Source organism: Bombina bombina, chromosome 1, assembly GCF_027579735.1.
Source record: "Bombina bombina isolate aBomBom1 chromosome 1, aBomBom1.pri, whole genome shotgun sequence".
NCBI classification, from domain to species: domain Eukaryota; kingdom Metazoa; phylum Chordata; class Amphibia; order Anura; family Bombinatoridae; genus Bombina; species Bombina bombina.
Window position 1 is genome coordinate 718,576,577 of NC_069499.1, and position 22,072 is coordinate 718,598,648.

The 22,072-nt window shown below is 35.8% G+C and overlaps 1 protein-coding gene across 1 annotated transcript; it reads right to left on the reverse strand.

The window, feature by feature from the left end:
* Positions 1 to 6,187: 6,187 nt before the first annotated feature.
* Positions 6,188 to 21,028, reverse strand: LOC128639540 (ankyrin repeat and SOCS box protein 12-like). Its single transcript, XM_053691677.1, has 3 exons — positions 20,884 to 21,028; positions 17,059 to 17,902; positions 6,188 to 6,697 (listed from the first exon to the last, which is right to left on the reverse strand). Exons 2-3 carry the CDS (start codon positions 17,876 to 17,878, stop codon positions 6,561 to 6,563), a joined length of 957 nt encoding a protein of 318 aa, XP_053547652.1. The 5' UTR covers positions 17,879 to 17,902; positions 20,884 to 21,028; the 3' UTR covers positions 6,188 to 6,560.
* Positions 21,029 to 22,072: the final 1,044 nt, after the last annotated feature.

Consider the following 22,072-nt stretch of genomic DNA (forward strand, 5'->3'; position numbering starts at 1 on the left):
GATTTCCATATAGGAAGACATTGTTTATAATATGTTGTGTTAAAGGAGTTTTCTAATGCAAAAATAAAATGCTCTAATTTGTCAGAGAATGGCATTTTACATTAGTGTCTCTTACTGTGTGTTTAATGCGCTGCAACATTGTTGATCTTTAAACAGATAAATATATTTTAAATGCATTAAAACTATAAGCCATACCCCCTTAAAGGAACAGTCAATAATTTATTTTCATTGTTGCATCTAAAATAGTTTTTAAATGTATTATAGAATTGCTTTTATTTTGAAGACAGGTGTTCATGTGTTTACTAAAGCCATGCTTTGTTTTATTTTTCATGCCTGTGTTATTGTGTATGTCCCTGTGCCCTGTCCCCCTGTGGTTATACAGGGTCACCTGTTAGCTTCCTTAAAAGAATAACACATCCTTAGTTTGTAAATATGAATTTGTTGAGTATAAATGTGATGCTGATGTGTTATTTTGTACAGTGATTTGGAGTATCTGGTCCCCAGGTGTATTATTTTAGCAATTCATTCATACATTGGAATGGTCATTATTTACAATAAATGTACATTTAGAAAGCTAGAACAACTTTCATGCACAATCAAGCTGTTTCAAATAGTGAGTGCGGGACAAAGCACATTACTTACCGAAAAATAAGTTGTTTAATGTTCAAAGCCTGTATCCTAAGGACAGTATATATCCTGCTAAATTGTTCAATTTACAGTTTTCACAGACACACATATTTCAGAGTTGTCGCTTATGTGTAGGCTGTGTGCATATACATATGTCAATATGCATAGGCACCTACAGGGGTTTGTATGTGTGTGTGTGTGTGGGGGGGGGGAATTGTCTCATTAAAATAATATCAGTGTAGACAAATATCATATATAAGAGGAGACACAACTACCTCCTTATATTATTATAGCCTTGGTTATAACCTTGGAGAGTCTCCTCTTTTTTTTAAATAAGTGGTCTTATAGGGGTATGGATTCATTATTGAGTTGAGTCACAAATTCAGCCCCCCCCTACACACACACATTTAGTATTATAAACCTGGTGTCTTATGAGTCAGGAAACCACAATCTCCATATTGCATTGGGGAAGAGTTACATTCTGCTTACTGATGCTCCACAGGACCAGACTCAATTGCCCCCTCTCTACCTACCTCTGTGGTCATCCATGTTGAGAAGATATTTTTTTTAATACAATCTAAAGACATGGGTTATTAGTAATAAATAATGAAATGCATTTTAACATAAAACATCTGCTCTGTCACTTAACACTGGTTTATTCTCTGCCTACTATTTTCCTTTACAGACTCATGTATGTGATAATTTGTTAAATCAATGTTTAGACTTTATATAGCTATTTCTGTGGTGAGTTTCTCACATATAAAATTATATGCAAACAGTGGAATTTCTTATGTCATATTTTTGTTGTTGAGAGGATAGTGGCTACTTTAGAGTCACCTACTTCCTCCCTTCAAATAAGTAACAATATCAATACTTCAAGGTAGTCATCATTGCTATTGGAAATTATCAGATGAATGTAGACACCAGGAACACTTAGTAGAAATGGAGGATTCCATGTTTCACATAATTGGTCAAATACCTCTTTGATTGTTACAGGGTGTGAGATAAGGGTCACCCACACACTGTTTGAGTCTCTCCCTTTTAGGCAACTTTCTGCTGTCTGTAGGAACTGGTGAGCACAATTCTAACAGTGGTTAGCTGCATTTAAAAGTTATTAAACCTCTTTCAAATGAGGAGTTTTATTCCCTTTAAATAACATTACAGGCATATATGAGTTTAGTAAAACCCCATATGTACACATATGATAACCTTTCCTATAGTGATCTCCTACCTAAATTATAGCGGTCATGTGAACACTAATTGGAAAAAGTTATTCTTCTCGTTAACATTACTGTGGTGACTTGTGCATTTAATCACTATGGCCTAGATTTAGAGTTCGGCGGTAGCCGTCAAAACCAGCGTTAGAGGCTCCTAACGCTGGTTTTGGGCGCCCGCTGGTATTTGGAGTCAGTGATTAAAGGGTCTAACGCTCACTTTGCAGCCGCGACTTTTCCATACCGCAGATCCCCCTACGCCATTTGCGTAGCCTATCTTTTCAATGGGATCTTTCTAACGCTGGTATTTAGAGTCGTTTCTGAAGTGAGCGTTAGAGCTCTAACGACAAGATTCCAGCCGCCTGAAAATAGCAGGAGTTAAGAGCTTTCTGGCTAACGCCGGTTTATAAAGCTCTTAACTACTGTACCCTAAAGTACACTAACACCCATAAACTACCTATGTACCCCTAAACCGAGCTCCCCCCACATCGCCGCCACTCGAATAAAAATTTTAACCCCTAATCTGCCGACCGCCACCTACGTTATACTTATGTACCCCTAATCTGCTGCCCCTAACCCCGCCGACCCCTATATTACATTTATTAACCCCTAATCTGCCCCCCACAACATCGCCGCCAGCTACTTAAAATAATTAACCCCTAATCTTCCGACCGCAAAGCGCCGCCACCTACGTTATCCCTATGTACCCCTAATCTGCTACCCCTAACACCGCCGACCCCTATATTATATTTATTAACCCCTAATCTGCCCCCCTCAACGTCGCCGACACCTGCCTACACTTATTAACCCCTAATCTGCCGAGCGGACCTGAGCGCTACTATAATAAAGTTATTAACCCCTAATCCGTCTCACTAACCCTATCATAAATAGTATTAACCCCTAATCTGCCCTCCCTAACATCGCCGACACCTACCTTCAATTATTAACCCCTAATCTTCCGATCGGAGCTCACCGCTATTCTAATAAATGTATTAACCCCTAAAGCTAAGTCTAACCCTAACACTAACACCCCCCTAACTTAAATATAATTTTAATCTAACGAAATAAATTAACTCTTATTAAATAAATTAATCCTATTTAAAGCTAAATACTTACCTGTAAAATAAACCCTAATATAGCTACAATATAAATTATAATTATATTTTAGCTATTTTAGGATTAATATTTATTTTACAGGCAACTTGGTATTTATTTTAACTAGGTACAATAGCTATTAAATAGTTAAGAACTATTTAATAGTTACCTAGTTAAAATAATTACAAAATTACCTGTAAAATAAATCCTAACCTAAGATATAATTAAACCTAACACTACCCTATCAATAAAATAATTAAATAAACTACCTACAATTAACCTAACACTACACTATCAATAAATAAATTAAACACAATTCCTACAAATAAATACAATTAAATAAACTAGCTAAAGTACAAAAAATAAAAAAGAACTAAGTTACAGAAAATAAAAAAATATTTACAAACATAAGAAAAATATTACAACAATTTTAAACTAATTACACCTACTCTAAGCCCCCTAATAAAATAACAAAGCCCCCCAAAATAAAAAATTCCCTACCCTATTCTAAATTTAAAAAGTTACAAGCTCTTTTACCTTACCAGCCCTGAACAGGGCCCTTTGCGGGGCATGCCCCAAGAAGTTCAGCTCTTTTGCCTGTAAAAGAAAACATACAATACCCCCCCCCCAACATTACAACCCACCACCCACATACCCCTAATCTAACCCAAACCACCCTTAAATAAACCTAACACTAATCCCCTGATGATCTTCCTACCTTGTCTTCACCATACCAGGTTCACCGATCCGTCCTGGCTCCGATATCTTCATCCAACCCAAGCGGGGGCTAGACATCCACTGAAGAAGTCCAGAAGAGGCTCCAAAGTCTTCATCCTATCCGGCAAGAAGAGGACATCCGGACCGGCAAACATCTTCTCCAAGCCGCATCTTCTATCTTCTTCCATCCGGTGCGGAGCGGGTCCATCTTGAAGCAGGCGACGCGGATCCATCCTCTTCTTCCGATGTCTCCCGACGAATGACGGTTCCTTTAAGGGACGTCATCCAAGATGGCGTCCCTCGAATTCCGATTGGCTGATAGGATTCTATCAGCCAATCGGAATTAAGGTAGGAATTTTCTGATTGGCTGATGGAATCAGCCAATCAGAATCTAGTTCAATCCGATTGGCCGATCCAATCAGCCAATCAGATTGAGCTCGCATTCTATTGGCTGATCGGAACAGCCAATAGAATGCGAACTCAATCTGATTGGCTGATTGAATCAGCCAATCGGATTGAACTTGATTCTGATTGGCTGATTCCATCCTATCAGCCAATCGGAATTCGAGGGACGCCATCTTGGATGACGTCCCTTAAAGGAACCGTCATTCGTCGGGAGACATCGGAAGAAGAGGATGGATCCGCGTCGCCTGCTTCAAGATGGACCCGCTCCGCACCGGATGGAAGAAGATAGAAGATGCCGCTTGGAGAAGATGTTTGCCGGTCCGGATGTCCTCTTCTTGCCGGATAGGAGGAAGACTTTGGACCCTCTTCTGGACTTCTTCAGTGGATGTCTAGCCCCCGCTTGGGTTGGATGAAGATATCGGAGCCAGGACGGATCGGTGAACCTGGTATGGTGAAGACAAGGTAGGAAGATCTTCAGGGGCTTAGTGTTAGGTTTATTTAAGGGTGGTTTGGGTTAGATTAGGGGTATGTGGGTGGTGGGTTGTAATGTTGGGGGGGGGGTATTGTATGTTTTCTTTTACAGGCAAAAGAGCTGAACTTCTTGGGGCATGCCCCGCAAAGGGCCCTGTTCAGGGCTGGTAAGGTAAAAGAGCTTGTAACTTTTTAAATTTAGAATAGGGTAGGGAATTTATTATTTTGGGGGGCTTTGTTATTTTATTAGGGGGCTTAGAGTAGGTGTAATTAGTTTAAAATTGTTGTAATATTTTTCTTATGTTTGTAAATATTTTTTTATTTTCAGTAACTTAGTTCTTTTTTATTTTTTGTACTTTAGCTAGTTTATTTAATTGTATTTATTTGCAGCAATTGTGTTTAATTTATTTATTGATAGTGTAGTGTTAGGTTAATTGTAGGTAATTGTAGGTAGTTTATTTAATTATTTTATTGATAGGGTAGTGTTAGGTTTAATTATATCTTAGGTTAGGATTTATTTTACAGGTAAATTTGTTATTATTTTAACTAGGTAACTATTAAATAGTTCTTAACTATTTAATAGCTATTGTACCTAGTTAAAATAAATACCAAGTTGCCTGTAAAATAAATATTAATCCTAAAATAGCTATAATATAATTATAATTTATATTGTAGCTATATTAGGATTTATTTTACAGGTAAGTATTTAGCTTTAAATAGGATTAATTTATTTAATAAGAGTTAATTTATTTCGTTAGATTAAAATTATATTTAAGTTAGGGGGGTGTTAGTGTTAGGGTTAGACTTAGCTTTAGGGGTTAATACATTTATTAGAATAGCGGTGAGCTCCGATCGGAAGATTAGGGGTTAATAATTGAAGGTAGGTGTCGGCGATGTTAGGGAGGGCAGATTAGGGGTTAATACTATTTATGATAGGGTTAGTGAGGCGGGTTAGGGGTTAATAACTTTATTATAGTAGCGCTCAGGTCCGCTCGGCAGATTAGGGGTTAATAAGTGTAGGCAGGTGTCGGCGACGTTGTGGGGGGCAGATTAGGGGTTAATAAATATAACATAGGGGTCGGCGATGTTAGGGCAGCAGATTAGGGGTACATAGGGATAACGTAGGTTGCGGCGGTTTACGGAGCGGAAGATTAGGGGTTAAAACTGTAATGCAGGGGTCAGCGATAGCGGGGGCGGCAGATTAGGGGTTAATAAGTGTAAGGTTAGGGGTGTTTAGACTCGGGGTACATGTTAGGGTGTTAGGTGCAGTCGTAGGAAGTGTTTCCCCATAGGAAACAATGGGGCTGCGTTAGGAGCTGAACGCTGCTTTTTTGCAGGTGTTAGGTTTTTTTTCAGCTCAAACAGCCCCATTGTTTCCTATGGGAGAATCGTGCACGAGCACGTTTTTGAGGCCGGCCGCGTCCGTAAGCAACTCTGGTATCGAGAGTTGCATTTGCGGTAAAAATGCCCTACGCTCCTTTTTTGGAGCCTAACGCAGCATTTGTTTTAACTCTTGATACCAGAGTTAAATTTATGGTGCGGCCAGAAAAAAGCCCGCGGAGCGTTAACAGCCCTTTTACCGCCGAACTCTAAATCTAGGCCTATGTATTTGAGATCATCTGCATGACACCCAATAATTGAGAGCGGAATTGCTAACATATGGTGGTAACCTGCATGAAAACCTTTAATTGAAAGAGTAAATTGATCACATTTAAGTTTCCAGTTGTCCACTGTACAAAGAAAAATTACTTCTTTACTCTCTGTTTTTAAAATTTATACATATTTTTTTTAGTTTAAATGCACATTGTTTCTGCATGACAGATGTTATAAGCTGAAAGATATAGTTACTTCCAATTCCCTTTACTGAGCTGTTGTTGAAATAAACAGTAAAACACCCATGATGTGTATTTAAGAGTTTAAACTAATTAAATTGTTATGTTTAGTTCCAGTAACATCCAAATCCCTTGTATCTTCTTCAGAGCTGACCAAATTCTGACCATGCTTGAGTTCTGTGCCTGCAGCATCTCAGCTCTATGAGGTTTGGTGTTGAAGATATCTGATCATTGAAGAAGGAATATTCAGTTGGGGAATGCATTTTCTCCTTCCTAGCTGTCCGAGTAGTTTTCTGATAGTCAAACGAGACTGAGACATCAAAGATCTTGGATTAACTATAAAGGACCAAAGGAAATAAATAAATATTTGCTTGATAGATGTTTCACTACTTGATTATGTACGTCAGGTTCTTATTTGTGACAAAAGGGTGGACAAATGCCTTTGCATTTAACACTAAAAACAAAGTCTATAGCTGCTCATTTTTAAAAGGTATTTATTAAATTTCAGTTGTGATGTACTTCTGAATAAAAATGAGGCTTAAAGGAACATGAAACCCAACATTTTTCTTTCATGATTCAGATAGAGCATGCAACTTTAAACAACTTTCTAATGTCAACAAAAAAAACACAGAAGCGCCACATGGCCCAATATTGTATGATGCAAATGAAGGTATTTGGTTAAATAGATACACTCACATTAGGTGAGGCACACCTGATGGTGCAGAAGGAGCGGTCTGGGGTCAATAACAGTCACCCAGAAAACTGTACTCCGGTAGATGTTCAGTACTCTGCAGAAGATGATACAGAACACAAAAAGGCACCTATATGGCCTAGTATTGTCTAAATAGACAGGAAATGTATAATAAAGGTAAGTATTTCACTCACATTTAGTAGAGCACCTCCCTTGGTACAGTCAGAGCAAGCTAGGATCAATCTAGTCACCCAGTAGACTTATATCTGGCAGTCTGGAACTCCCAGTATTCCAAAGAAGGTGATAATAATGGTCCGGCAGCAAGTGGTAAGTATATAAAACATACTTTATTAAAATATTTTAAATATAATAGCAACACGTTTCTCAGCCAACAAGTGGCTGTTTCATCAGGCTTAAACTTTTAGATAGGGATTTTTACCATCTATGTGATCTGTCAAAGATTATCATATTTCACTCTGCTTATTTTATATATGATCACATATATATGTACTTTTACCTATCTCTACACTCAGTTGTGTGTATATTACTTATTTAACATCACAAATTGTGAGTATATTATACACGGCTTCACAAGGGCGCCCCCCTATCTTTACTATTTATCAACTTTCTAATGTACTTCTTTTATCAATTTTTCTTCATTCTCTTGGTATCTTTTGTTGAAAAGCAGAAATGTCAGCTCAGGAGAATGCATGTGTCTGGAGAACTATATGGCAGCAGTTTTGCAAGAATGTTATCCAATTGCAACTAGATGGCAGCACTATTTCCTGCCATGCAGTGCTCCAGACACCTACCTATAGGTATCTCTTCAACAAAGAATACCATGGGAACGAAGCAAATTTGCTAATAGAAGTAAATTGGAAACTTTTATAAAATTGTATGTTCTGTTTGAATCACAAAAGATTACACCATTAAAACCTTGTACTTAAAAAAACTTTTTTTGTAGTCTTGTAATTTTAACATACTAGCCAAGTGTGAAGATGTTCTGCATGCTTTAATACATTGTTTCTTTTCCAATAGCCAAACTTCCCCACCACTTGTCTTATTAAGATGAGCAAATCTTCACTTGTTATTGGAGAAGATAAGGATAGCCATTGTGATTTTGTTAGAATTATTGTACAGTATATTATCCTCTTGCTGAGGCTGATTATGGACGGTTATATAGTAGGATCAGTAACATAGTAGTAGACGAGGTTGAAAAAAGACCGAAGTCCATCGAGTTCAACCTATACAAATCTAAAATACTTACAAAAAGCTCCAGTTAAACTTAAAGAATCCTACTAAAAGGTGACCCATTTAATACTAGCAATCATATCCATGAATTTTGTTTCTAGACAGAAATGTATCTAAACAATTTTTAAATGTATCTAGGGTATTGGCATTCTCTACCTCTTTTTGGAATGAGTTCCACAACTGTATTGCTCTTACAGTGAAAAAAAAAATTCTGTTGCAGGAGATTAAATCTCCTTTCCTCCAACCTTAAGTTGTGACCTCTCATCACAAACAATTTTCTTGGAATAAACAGAGCATCTGCCATCTCTGTATATGGGCCTTGAATATATTTATATAAAGTAATCATATCACCTCTCAAGCACCTTTTTTCTAAAGAAAACAGACCCAGTTTCGCTAGCCTCTCGTCATAGCTTAAATTCTACATTCTCCTTATTAGCTTTGTGGCCCTTCTCTGAACTTTTTCTAGTTCTGCAATATCTTTTTTTGTGATCGGTCCCCAGATCTGCACTCCATAATCAAGGTGAGGTCTTACCAGGGATTTATATAGTGACAGAATTATGCTTTCCTCCCTTGAATTAATGCCTCTTTTAATACATGCTAGTATCTTATTAGCCATTGTAGCCGCTGCCCTTCATTGAGCACCCATCTTTAGCTTGTTATCTATTACTACTCCCAAATCCCTTTCCTCCTCTGTTTGGCTAAGTCTTGTCCCATTTAAATAATACGTTGCCTGCTTATTTTTACTTCCAAAATGTAGAACCTTGCATTTTCCGTATTAAATCTAATTTTCCATTTACCTGCCCATACTTCTAATTTTTGCAGATCCCTTTGTAACAAAAGTTCATCCTGCTCTGACCTAATGAGCTTACTTAACTTAGTATCATCTGCAAAAATAGAGATGTCGCTATTTAATCCTTGCTACAAGTCATTTATAAGAATATTAAAAAGAACAGGGCTTAGTACTGATCCCTGGGGGACTCCACTGATTACGTTTGTCCAATCTGAGTATGATCCATTCACTACTACTCATTGCTCACTATCTTTTATCCAGTTATTTATCCATGAGCTAACATTTTCAGCTATTCCCAGTCCCTTAATTTTGTGCATTAATCTCTCATGTGGCACTGTATCAAATGCCTTTGCAAAATCTAAGTATATCACATCAACTGATTCTCCTTTATCTATATTTTTACTTACTTCTTTATAAAATCTAATTAGATTAGTTTGACATGATCTATTTCTCATAAAACCATGCACACTGTGAACTTCACAGGTTTGTGAAGTCTACAGTGTGCACTTCTGATTCTCAGAATTTAAAAACCAACAATACGCCGAGTTAAATAACAGAAAAGATGGGCAAAATAAATAATGAAAGCATATTGCAAAGTTCTTTCACATAGTTAAACATTTTATATAATAATCCTAAAGTGGTCCATGTCCTTTTCTCAGATATTGTTATCATATATACTGATTGTCTCTGCAGTGGTATGTTTTTGAGGGATATACACTTTCTATAACATTATGAGAAACTTTCTAAAATTAAAAGCTATGAGCTCATTTCAACTAATTTACTGACAAATTGCCTTAGAATACACTGTTTAGCCATATGTTTAGCCATATATAGAGAGAGCAATTTAGCAGCTAATTCCCAGCTGCTGCACCACACAGAAGCAATGGTGTTATGATGACTGGTTTGAGGAGAGACTAGTGTCTGTTCCTTCAGACAATACAAATTAAAGTATATTTTGAGAGAGGTGGGAAGTTATAAAGCAGGACTTAGAAATCAGATGCCTCTTCTACAAATTGACAGAGCTTTCTCAATACTCAGCTTGCAGATCATTGAGATTCCATCCTATTACATTCAGTACCAGGTATTTTTTTTTTATCTTTAAATGTTTGTACACATCTATCAGATATTTAATGCTCCAATACATGTACAATACATAAAGACAACACCCATCAACCCAATTTATAAGTTTCCTTCATAGGCACAAATATAGACAGATGCTCCTAGCCTGTCACACATACACAAACAACCATACATACAAGTGCCACCCTACACACCTACAGCAATAAATTCAGGAACACACACAGAAGTGCCTCTCTTATATACACATGCATTACCATAAAATCTCTCATTCATATAAACCAAAACCAAAAAGGGAATCCCCACTTTAATTAACCAGCTATAGCCAGGGGAATCAGTTAGCCCTGCAATTAAGCACAAAACCCCCATCCCAAGTTCCACTTCACCACTGCAATCCCCACTGAAGTCAAGACCCCTGGGACTCACACACAAAAGTAGGTCCCTACCTTAATTCTTATTCCTAGGATTTTTGATAAGGGATGGGTTTGTTTGGGTAGCGGAATTAAATTATGGTGGGGATATCTTTTTGGGTCAGTGATTAATATGGATGACAAATTCCTTTGTGAGTGAAGGTACCATGAGTGAGTGTTAAGGGATTAGTGGAGGTTTATGCTGTGGGAGGGGCATTTTTTTATGGAATCATAGAGTGTTAGGTAGAGTGAAGGGGAGCTCATGCAGTCAAGGTCTTATTGAGTAGAGAAGATATGGTGTATTCTGAGTATTAGCAGTGGGAGTGATCACATAAATGGTAAATTGTGATGAGTTTTCTGGAGGTTTATGGTTAATCTTGATGGGTTTTATGGGGAGGGGCTATGGTTAATTGTAATGAGGGGATAATGTGTTTGGGGTAGCTGACGCACGGTTTTGGGAGGTCAGAGGATCCCTCCAAGATATGAGGATGACTTTGGTGCCTGTGTGTGTTCTATGTAAATTATTTTAATACTATTATCAAATTGATAACAGCATTTATTTAATCACAACCTTGAGTATGTGTCTGGCTTGTGGCATATGTTTGAGGTTAACACCAGGTCATGGAAGCATTTATGTGGGGTTATAGAGGGTATACTGACAGTTCATTGGATTGCAATGCAAGTGTAAACTGCTGTTGCAGCTCTCTACAATATCTATGGGTTGCAAGCTGCTAAATATTTTGGTTAAAAAATATATAACCAGAATTTTAAGTACACACTAGGGGCAATCAATACAGACTTTGCTGCCAACTGTAAATCTAATAACTGGTAACAACAACAAAAATCTTCATAGGCTTTAATGTTCTTGCATGTACAAATGGAATGTAATATTGCACTCAGTTGGTATATACACTGAGCATCAGTTGTAATCAGGGCCAAAGTTTTGGGAAATAAGAATGAGAAAACAAGTCTAGCGAGTTGGGAAATGGATCAGCAAAAGAACAGTTAATCCTATGCCTATCATTTAAATCCTAATATAGTTAAAACTTCCTAGATACCCGTACTTCCAAGGGTTAAAAATATACATTGCATAAGAAAGGGGAAGTAGGGCTAAAGGAAATTAAACAAACACTGGTAAAAGTTAAATTCTATTTAATGTATTAAATATATAAAACACACTTTTATCAACACACTTGAATAATATGAATATCCTCTATTAGTATACAGTATCTACAATGTGCACCTTTATCTGCTATGTATCAGTGCTGGTAATTTAAAAAAAACTATGGTAAACCAAAATCTTATAAAACGTTCTGGTATATTCATATAATATAAGGGTTTTCTCCTTTAAAGGTGTATAGTTTTGTCCTTTAAAAGTTATGACTGTCCTCCATGTATTCAGACAGTTCCATTAACGTCTCTAAGATCAATATTTTAAGATTCACATTTAAAAGGTGTAACCCTCCGAGGGGCAGGATTGTTCCTTTCCCTTCTTATTGATCTATGTATTTCACTTATGGCGTTCCCAGAGCTCTGTAAATCTCTCAGCTGCCCGCACACAGTTAAAGGCATATAAAACTCAAATGTTTTCATTCATGATTCAGATACTTTCTAATTTACTCCTATTATCACATTTTTTTTGCTCTCTTGGTATCTTTATTTAAAAAGCAGGAATTTAAGCTTAGAAGCTGGCCCATTTTTGGTTCAGCACCTGGGTAACGCTTGCTGATTCGTTACTAAAATTTCATGCTCTATCTGAATCATGAAAGAAAAAATATGAATTTCATATTCCTTTTGGGATCTTTTAAGAGGTTAATTCGATTTAAAAAACATACTATTTTATTTGCATGCTTTACTTTCTGTCTGTCATAGCCTCTTTCTTCAAATTTCTTTTCTAGAATCAGGGATTGTGTATCATAGTCTCTTAGTTCTGAAAAGTTATGCCTTAATCTAAGAAACTGGCCCTTCAGTATATTTTCCTTCCATTTATGATTATCTAAATGACCGCTATCTGAACAAATATAGTTATTTGAATCAACTTTTAAAAAAAAATGTTTTTAAACAATCTTCCTCTATAAAAATGTCCTCTATAAAAAATATATAAAATATGGATACTTTGGTTACTAAATTCATAGGTGAATCTCAAACCAAATTTATTCATGTTTATATCCTCCATAAATAAATAAAGGCGTTCCACATCACATTGAGGATAATAAAAATGTCATCTATAAAACGCTTATATAGAGCACAACGTTTGCCTCCCTGGTAATAATTTGAGGTAAGTTTCCTCAAAGTATCCCATAAATAAATTTGCATAACTTGGGGTGAAGCTTGTGACCATAGCTGTCCATTTTAATTGAAAATAAAATTGTTAGTAAATTTTAAAATAATTATTTGTTAAAATAAATTCAATACAATTTAGAAGAAAACACTTTTGTTCATTCAAAAAGGAACTATATTTACTATGTTTACATATTATTTCAAAATTTGCAGAAAATGGGTGGAGTCTCTTAAATAAGAGGGCAATTGTTGTTTTTTTGTAAGAATGAATCCATGTATTTTGAAAGGTTTGCAGTAAGAAAAACTATGCCCGAAATAATTGGTTGACCTGGAGTGTTTTGAGTATTTTGTACAAAAAATTAAATATTGGGGTTCTTGGGTTTTTATTTTTAAGAACTTTTATTCTGCATTATTCAAAATACCAAATTCAGCTGCTTTTGGTACACTTGACAAAGGCTTACACAGCCAAAATGCACAGAGGTCACACATCCTGATTGTCAACTCAGTAACACAGCAGAGCATGTAGCATTGAATGCTGGGAGCTGTGTCTGCATGAGACGGGTTTGTTCAAAATCGGTGAACAGCAGAGTGAGGTGGATTATTACGCTATAGAGCCGTCTGCAACTCTAAACCTGTTTAGAGCTTGGATTGGATACCAACTGCTGCACAACTTGTGTAGGCTAAAGAACCTTAACTGTGTGTGGGCGAAGTGTAACTGAGAAATTATGGAGCTCTGGGAATGCCTACAGCGAGATACATAGATCAGTAAGGGAAAGGAATGATCTTGCCCCATGGAGGGTTACACCTTTTAAACGTGAGTCTTTTTATATTGATCTTACAGATGTTTTCGGAACTGTCTGAATAAATGGAGGACAGTAATAACTTTTAAAGGATATAACTTTTACAAAACAAAACTATACACCTTAAAGGGAGAAAACTGTTACATTAAATGAATATACCGGAACTTTTTATAAAATTACTAGCGTTGGTACATAGCAGATAAAGGTGCACATTTATACAATTTTAGGAAGGTAATTGTGTTAATGAAAGTGTAACATGGTAGATGAGGTTGAAGAAGACAGAAGTCCATCATGTTCAACCTATACAGAGCCTATCTGATTTACAATAAAAATTCCAATTGAGCTTAACTTAATCCTAATAAAAAGGTGACCCATTTAAAGAGATATTCCAGTCAAAATTTAAATGCACATAGAGGAATTGCATCTTTGAATAGAAAACATTTGGCAAAAATGCTTCTATTAAAAGTTATTACTGTTTTAGTGTTAACATTTTTCTCTGCATGTGCACGTGAAGCATAGCTAGATATTGTCAGTGCACCAGCATTTAAATACTGCAGCTGCTCATAATGCAAGTGTGACTTGCATCACAGCAGCAATTAACAAATTCAGTCATTATCAGATGGTAAAAGCACCTTAGGCTCCCTGAGCAAGTGTTATGTTTACTTTATATATTAAATTAGAAGCATTTTTGCTAACACGTGTATTACAAAAAATGCTTATATTCTAATCTGAAATGCATCCGTGTTGATTCTAATTTTGGTTGGAATGTCCCTTTAACACCAACAATCATATGCCAGAATTCTGTTTCTATACAGAAATTTATATAAGCCAATTTTAAATGCATCTAAGGTATTGGCATTTACTACCTCCTCAGGTAATCAGTTACACAATTTGATTGCTCTTACAGTGAAAAAACGTTTACATTGCTGGAGATTAAATCTCCTTTCCTCCAGCCTTAAATTGTGACCTCTTGTCACAAACATTTTTCTTGAAATAAACTGAGCTTCTGCCATCTCTTTATGTGGGCCTTGAATATATTTATATAAAGTAATCATGTCACCTCTCAAGTGCCTTTTTTCTAGAGAAAACAGACCCAGTTTGTATAACCTCTCCTCATAGCGTAAATGTTTCATTCCCCTTATTAGTTTTGTGGCCCTTCTGTGAACTTTTTCTAAATCTGCAATTCTCTTTTGAGATTGGTCCCCAGAACTGCACTCTATAATCAAGGTTGCGATCTTACCAGGGATTTATATAGTGACATAATTATACTTTCCTCCCTTGCATCAATGCCTCTTAATACATGCTAGTATCTTATTTGCCTTAGAAGCCACTGCCCTGCATTGTGCGCCCATCTTTAGCTTGATATCTATAAGTACTCCCAAATACTTTTCCTCCTTTATTTGCTATGTCTAGTCCCATTTAAACAATAGGTTTCCTGCTTAATTTTTCTTTTAAAATGTAGAGCCTTACATTTTCCAGTATTGAATCTTATTTTCCATTTATCAGCCCATTCTTCCAAATTTGTAAATCCTCTTGCAACACAATTTCATCCTGCACTGACCTAATTACAATACACAATTTATAGATATACACAAAAAATAGATATGTTGCTATTTAATCCTTGCTCCAATGCATTAATAAAAATATTAAAAAGAACAGGGCTCAGTACTGACCCCTTGGGGACTCCACTGATTTATATATAATCCCTTTATTACCCATTCCATAGTTTTGCATAAACAACACATTTATATTAATACACTTTTTACTTCTGTGGTTACCTTGTATCTAAGCCTCTGCAAACTGCCCCCTTATTTCAGTTCTTTTGACAGACTTGCATTTTAGCCAATCAGTGCTGACACCTAGGTAACTCCATGTGCATGAGCACAGTGTTATTTATATGAAACACATGAACTAACACCCTCTAGTAGTGAAAAACTGTCAAAATGCATTCAGATAAGAGGCGGTCTTCAAGGTCTAAGAAATTAGCATATGAACCTCCTAGGTTTAGCTTTTCATCTAAGAATACCAAGCGAACAAAGCAAAATTGGTGATAAAAGTAAATTGGAAAGTTGTTTAAAATGACATGCCCTATCTGAATCATGAAAGTTTATTTTGGACTAGACTGTCCCTTTAACTTAATTATGCCTAGTCACATGACATCTGTGCTTAGAGCAGCATATATTTTGAGGTGGAGAATTTTAAAAACCCCTGATTATTTGCTGCGCCACCACTTCCACTCAGTGACAGCATCTCTGTGCTTGGCATAAGTAAAGAAAATCACACTCATCATAAACATTTTGGTCAAGTTTGTATCTAATGGAATCTACTTCTACGCATGGAGGGTAGTGTGCTGTATATTGTCAGGGATTGACAATGAACTGTGGTAAGTGTGTCACGGGTGGAACAGGAGCTCAATACCTTCTTGATGTGTTAATGTCAGAGTGTTAAATCATGGCACTGTATGTGGTTCAGTCCCTGCACGGTGTGTATTGTTGGTAACATGGGGGATAGATAATGGCAGTCTGTGCTTTATTTTCAAGGTTTAAATCTCTGCAGTGTGTGTGTTACTGGCAGAAAATAAGTAAATTCCCTGTAACGTGTGTGTATTACTGTTAGAAAGGGAGTTACATTAATATTATCTTTGTGTTACTGACAGAAGAGGTGCTAAACCTCCCTCTGTGTGTATTATTTGTAGACAAAAAAAGGTTAGATTCTTACTTTCTGTCTTACTAGGGAAAAGAGATTTGAATACTGTATCCTTTATGTGTATTACTGGCAAGGAGCAGCTGATAAGTGCTGAACCGTGACGTGAATTAGGTGTTTATGATATATAAATAGTGGAGGCAAAGTGTGTTAAAGCTACAGATTTGTGTTTTCTTTGTTCAGCACATAACTTAAATACACCTATTATTTATTGTGGGATTCAGCAGACAAGGGCCTCCACAATTGTTTTTCTAGGCAAATAAAATATGTGGATGACAATAGGGTTACATTTTAAAGGACTAAAATGTTATATTATCAATATAAAAGAACAACTTTTAAAAATAGAAAGTACCCTTGATCCAGTCAGGATTAGGAATTAAACAACTGATATATCTGTATTCATTTAAATTTCATACAAATAAAAGACATGTTTTTGAGTACAGTTCCCCTTTTATGGTCTTAAATGCAGATTGTGAAATGTCTGGGTTTGTTTTTTTAGGGCCTTTATTTACATAAATATTCATAGGCTAAAAACTAAGTGCATTATCTTTGTGAAATAAAACATTACGGGTGATTTCACCTTGCTAAATCTTTCTTTTATACTTGAAACTACTTTAATCCAAATTGATAACAAATCTGAATCACAGTTGTAGGGTTAGATCAAAGAAGATAAATGTTAATATATCAACTGTTACCTCTTTCACTTAGTAAGAGCTCCATTGCCTTGTGATTAGGGAAGGATCTGTTAACCTCTATGTTGGGTAAATACACGTTGGCACCAAAATCAATAAGGAGTTGTATAAACTGCGTCCTACAGCCATGTTTCAGGCAAATCTCCAGCACAGACTTGGGGTTCTTTATCCTCTCTAGAAGTTCCTTGCTTGTACAGTTGTAATCGGGATCAGCCCCATAGAGGAGAAGAAGCTTGAAACACTCCAAGTGCCCATATACAGCTGAAAGATACAAAGCACCGCTGGAGCTGGTGTTACTGGCTGCCCAGTCTGGAACTCTGGACCGGACATTGGTCTCAGCTCCATATTCTAATAGTTCCCTTAGGATGCTGGCATTTCCTTCACGAGCAGCAATCAGCACAGGGGAGCAGTTGTTGTAGATGCTTCCACCAGGATTGGCTCCAACTTTTAATAATTCCCTGACACAATCAAGATGCCCAGCACTGACGGCAGTGAATAGAGGAGTTTGAGCTTTAACATCCAAGCTGTCCACCTCTGCCCCATGGTCCAAAAGTATCTTTAAACACTGGAGAGATCCCTTAGAGGCAGCCAGGCGGAGAGGGGTCACTGGAATTCCCCAGCCACTTCGAGTATTGATATATTTCTTGTATTTGTTATCTGAAAGTAGTGAATAAAGATGCTCAGCATTATCCATAGCAACAGCCACATGGAGCTCACGAGCTTCTGCAAGAGCCTCATCATCCTCATTGGGCTTTAACAAGGAAAATATCTTTGTTATATCCATAAGACTCATTTTTCTACATTTAAAGATGACCATTTTCATGTTGTTCCAAACAGTATATACCAGCTGTAAAAAAGAACAGAAATAAATTATTGTAAAGAATACTTAGACAATAATAATAGGTTACAATTAAGAATAAGTGTATTTTTTTTATTTACAAAAGATATGAATATCTTACGTTTTAATTTCACACTATGTGCTTGTTCCTCCTATAGCTTTCCAATAAATTTAATAAACTTTATTTATATACTACTGATATGGTTGTTTTTGGCTGCTGTTTTATAGTATTAATATCTCTTAGAACTGTAGTACTTTGAATTGCTTACGCTGACCATATTACACTTGGATTAAGTAAACACAAAAACTATAAAACAGGCTTTTCACATGCTTTTCTTGGGTGTGCCTGTAAATCTACACAGATCTACATGTAGCTAAGGTGAAAAGGAAAACATGATGACTGATTTATATTGATTATGGCTAGGTTTTATTTAATGAATTAACAATATGAATTCATGATATGTGTAATTAACAATTTCATATTGTTTTGCATAATTTTATACTCAATATTTTTTTTTAATACTTAAACTCATTCTGACAATTCTATGTTTGCTGTTTACTAGTTCTATAAAAATGTTATTTGAACTATATTTTAAAAAAAATTGAAAATGTGAAAAGTCAAGAAAGGTCATGTCAAAAAGATTAAAATTGGGTTTTAAGTGGTTGATTCTGTTGAATTAAAAAAATTCTAAAGTAGTACGAAAAGAGGTGTCCGATGGATTGGAATACCATAAGTGTGGAAACTCAGAGATAAGCATCTGATGAGTTTCCATTATGCAATGTTTAAAAAAAATATAAAACCATATAAACCACTTAAACAATATACAAACCAACAACATTTAACCCCTTGATTTCCAGAGGGGACTGCAATGTATTGCTTAGTAATGCAGGCATTTTTGTTAGTCAAGTAGGCATGTGAAATGGTGTTCAGTATAGGGTATATATTTAATAGTTTTTTAAAGGGACAGTCTAGTCAAAACTAAACGTTCTTGATTCAGATAGGGCATGCAATTTTAGACAACTTTTCAATTTGCTTTTATCATCAAATTTGCTTTGTTCTCTTGGTATTCTTTTTTTAAAACTACACCTTTGTAGGCTCATGTGCTAATTTCTAAGCCCCTGAAGGCCGCCTCTTATCTCAGTGCATTTTGACTGTTGTTCACAGTTAGACACTGCTAGCTCATGTGTGCCATATAGATAACATTGTGCTAATTCTCGTGGAGTTATTTATGAGTCAGCACTGATTGGCTAACATACAAGTCTGTCAAAAGAACTGAGATAAGGAAGCAGTGTGCAAAGGATTATATACAAGGTAATCACAGAGGTAAAAAGTATATTAATATAACCGTGTTGGTTATGCAAAACCAGGGAATGAATAATAAAGGGATTATCAATCTTTTTAAACAATAACAATTCTGGAGTAGACTGTCCCTTTAAGCAGTGTTTATCTTTAGAAATACAAGTGTATTCATTTTCACAGCTGTTTTTATCATTAATGTACACTAATGTATACACATAATATATAGATTTGTAAGATGAAAATCAATATTTACATTAGACAAAGTGCCTTATTTTGTTTTTTAAAAATTGAATTATATTCTTATCTCTGCATATTTATAACTTTCCACTTGGTTAAGTTATTCACTCTTTGTTACTAAAAATGCTCAGTTTGTTAAAGGCCCGTGTTACTACGTATTAGATTAAATTTACAAATGAACGCTGCATGTGTAAAGTTAATTTCTGCTTACTTTTGTGGTAATTTCCAAAACATTAAATGTTCTCCTATTGCATTCAATAAAATTTTCTTACATATACTATCAACATTTGCTGGCACAACACAACTTACAGGGCCCTGAATTTGGGCAGACTTTGATATACCAGTCCAAATACCATATTTCTCAACATTTCACGTGTTATATTAAAATACTAAAATGTTTAATGAAATAGTTACAAAAAGTCCATTTGGAATTTCAATGAAACTTATCTTTGTATCATGTCAAAAATAGTGAGCAGGTGTTCTATCGAGAACTCGAATACATCGAAAACTCCAATCTGACGTCACTCCGGTTGATTCCATACATCTGATTGGTCCGTGTCTCAGTGAGTGACAGGATTCACAACCAATCAGATGGGCACTGTAATTGCCTATCTTCACTATCAATTTTGCCTCTGCCTGGGTTATTCAAGGGGGGGTATGGGGGGTTAATTCCCCAAGGTTTACTTGGGTGTATGCAGAGGCAAAAACTGATAGTAAAAGAAAAAGAAGTCACCGGAAGTGACGTCAGATTGGAGTTTTTGAGGAATTGGAGTTCTCGACAGAACACTGGATGTTTTTAACATACACTAATTAAAATTTAAATTATAAATAATCTTCCTTTATTTGTATAATAGAGTAGATTTATTTCTATGACAACACTATTGTGACATCACAGTTGTTAGGCTAGGAAGGAAAACATATACTTCTGCAGTAAGTTGCATTATAAAATTACTTTTTGCAAGCCTTTTAGCAATATTTATATTTATATATTCACACTCTTAAAGGGACATGTTACTCAAAATATTTCAATTATGTTTATGAAAGATCAGCAGCTAAACATTATATTTTAGTCAATAAACAAGTATACATGTGAAGAAAGCATACAAGGTAACAATATACTTTTAAGTTAGCTGTGTGAGGTTTGCCTTCAAAACATTTCAGTTTTTGATGCTCTGCACCCAGCCTACATTGACTTAGCTTCCATTGCAGTGGTAGAGTTTAGAAATTGGTTATAAAGACATTTTATATTTATTATGGTTATGTAACCACTGTTTAATCATCTGTTTAAAGCTGTAAATAGAGGAGAATTGGGCAGCTGTTTTATTCCTCCCAGATTCTACATATACACAATAAACTTGATAATATGAAGGATCTAAATACTTATGAGTCTAATCTGTAAGACATCAGCCATTTTACAAATGTGTTTCAAGCTGATATGATGGTAATGTCTTACCTTTATGATGCAATGCCCTTGTTAAGCATGGTGCCCCATTCTGATGCCAATTTCCTGATGTCTCTGTAAAGGATATCCAAAAATGAAGGACAAGTCTGACTGTGATGTGTAAAATGCACTGACTGTGATAAGGGGAGCACCAACAAGTGGATAAGGGACAGCTAAAAATAAGCAGAGAGGCTGGCTTGCTATTGCCATTCTTGGAGTGCATAGCCTGCTGGGTGGGTAAATATAGACATGGCTGTCTATAGACAGGTGTTCCTGTCGGTGTTGTAGAACTTAGGGGTAAATTTCATCACATTCTAACTGTTGTGGTGGCTAGCTTGGCCCTGTTGCTTTAGGAATATGACAGAAACAGGAATGCTTGTAACTTGTGGCATTTAAATACGAGGTATAATATACCAATAAGTATAATGTGTTGTACATTCATTTACAGGCGCAACAACATATGGCATTGAATAAAGCTGAACTTATAAAATGTTACTGTGTATTGTACATTAATGTGTAAAGTCATGAAGTTTGGATTTTATTTAATGAATATTGTAGTTAAAACCATATGATTTCAAATAAAATCTTTAAATGGTATAACTATTTTACATATACAGATTTATTTTTAAAATGTGCTTAAATGGACATTACAATCAATGTTTAATCTCATCATAAAATGTTTAATTAAGGAAAATAGAACAATATTGCAGTACATTCATTATTTTGCCTGTTTCTGCAGAAAATTAACTCTGAAAAAAGTCTGCCTTATGTAGGGTGACATTTAGCTGAGCTTGCAGCATTCCATACAGTGATTGTGAGCTCAGAGCTCAAGCGCTATCTTTTTTAAGTGGTAACAGCAAAGGGAATGAGGGAAATGGATTTCACCAAGCTTTTCAAGGGGTGTATTCCTGAACTGCTCTTGCAAACTGTGCTAAGAATAGATCTGCTATATGCCACAGAGAGGAAGCCAGCTGATACCTTGTTCTATTTGTCCTGTGACAGATTGCAGAGTTTGTCAGATGGTAACAGAGTATGGAGTTTGTCATATGATTCCTCTAATGTAGGGGTAGGCATAGCCTGGAAGCGAAGTTTTTACCATTTTAAAAGGATATGAAACACAAAATGTTCTTTCCTGATTCAGATAAAGCATATAATTTGAAACAACTTTCTAATTTTCTTCTACTAGCACATTTTCTTTGTT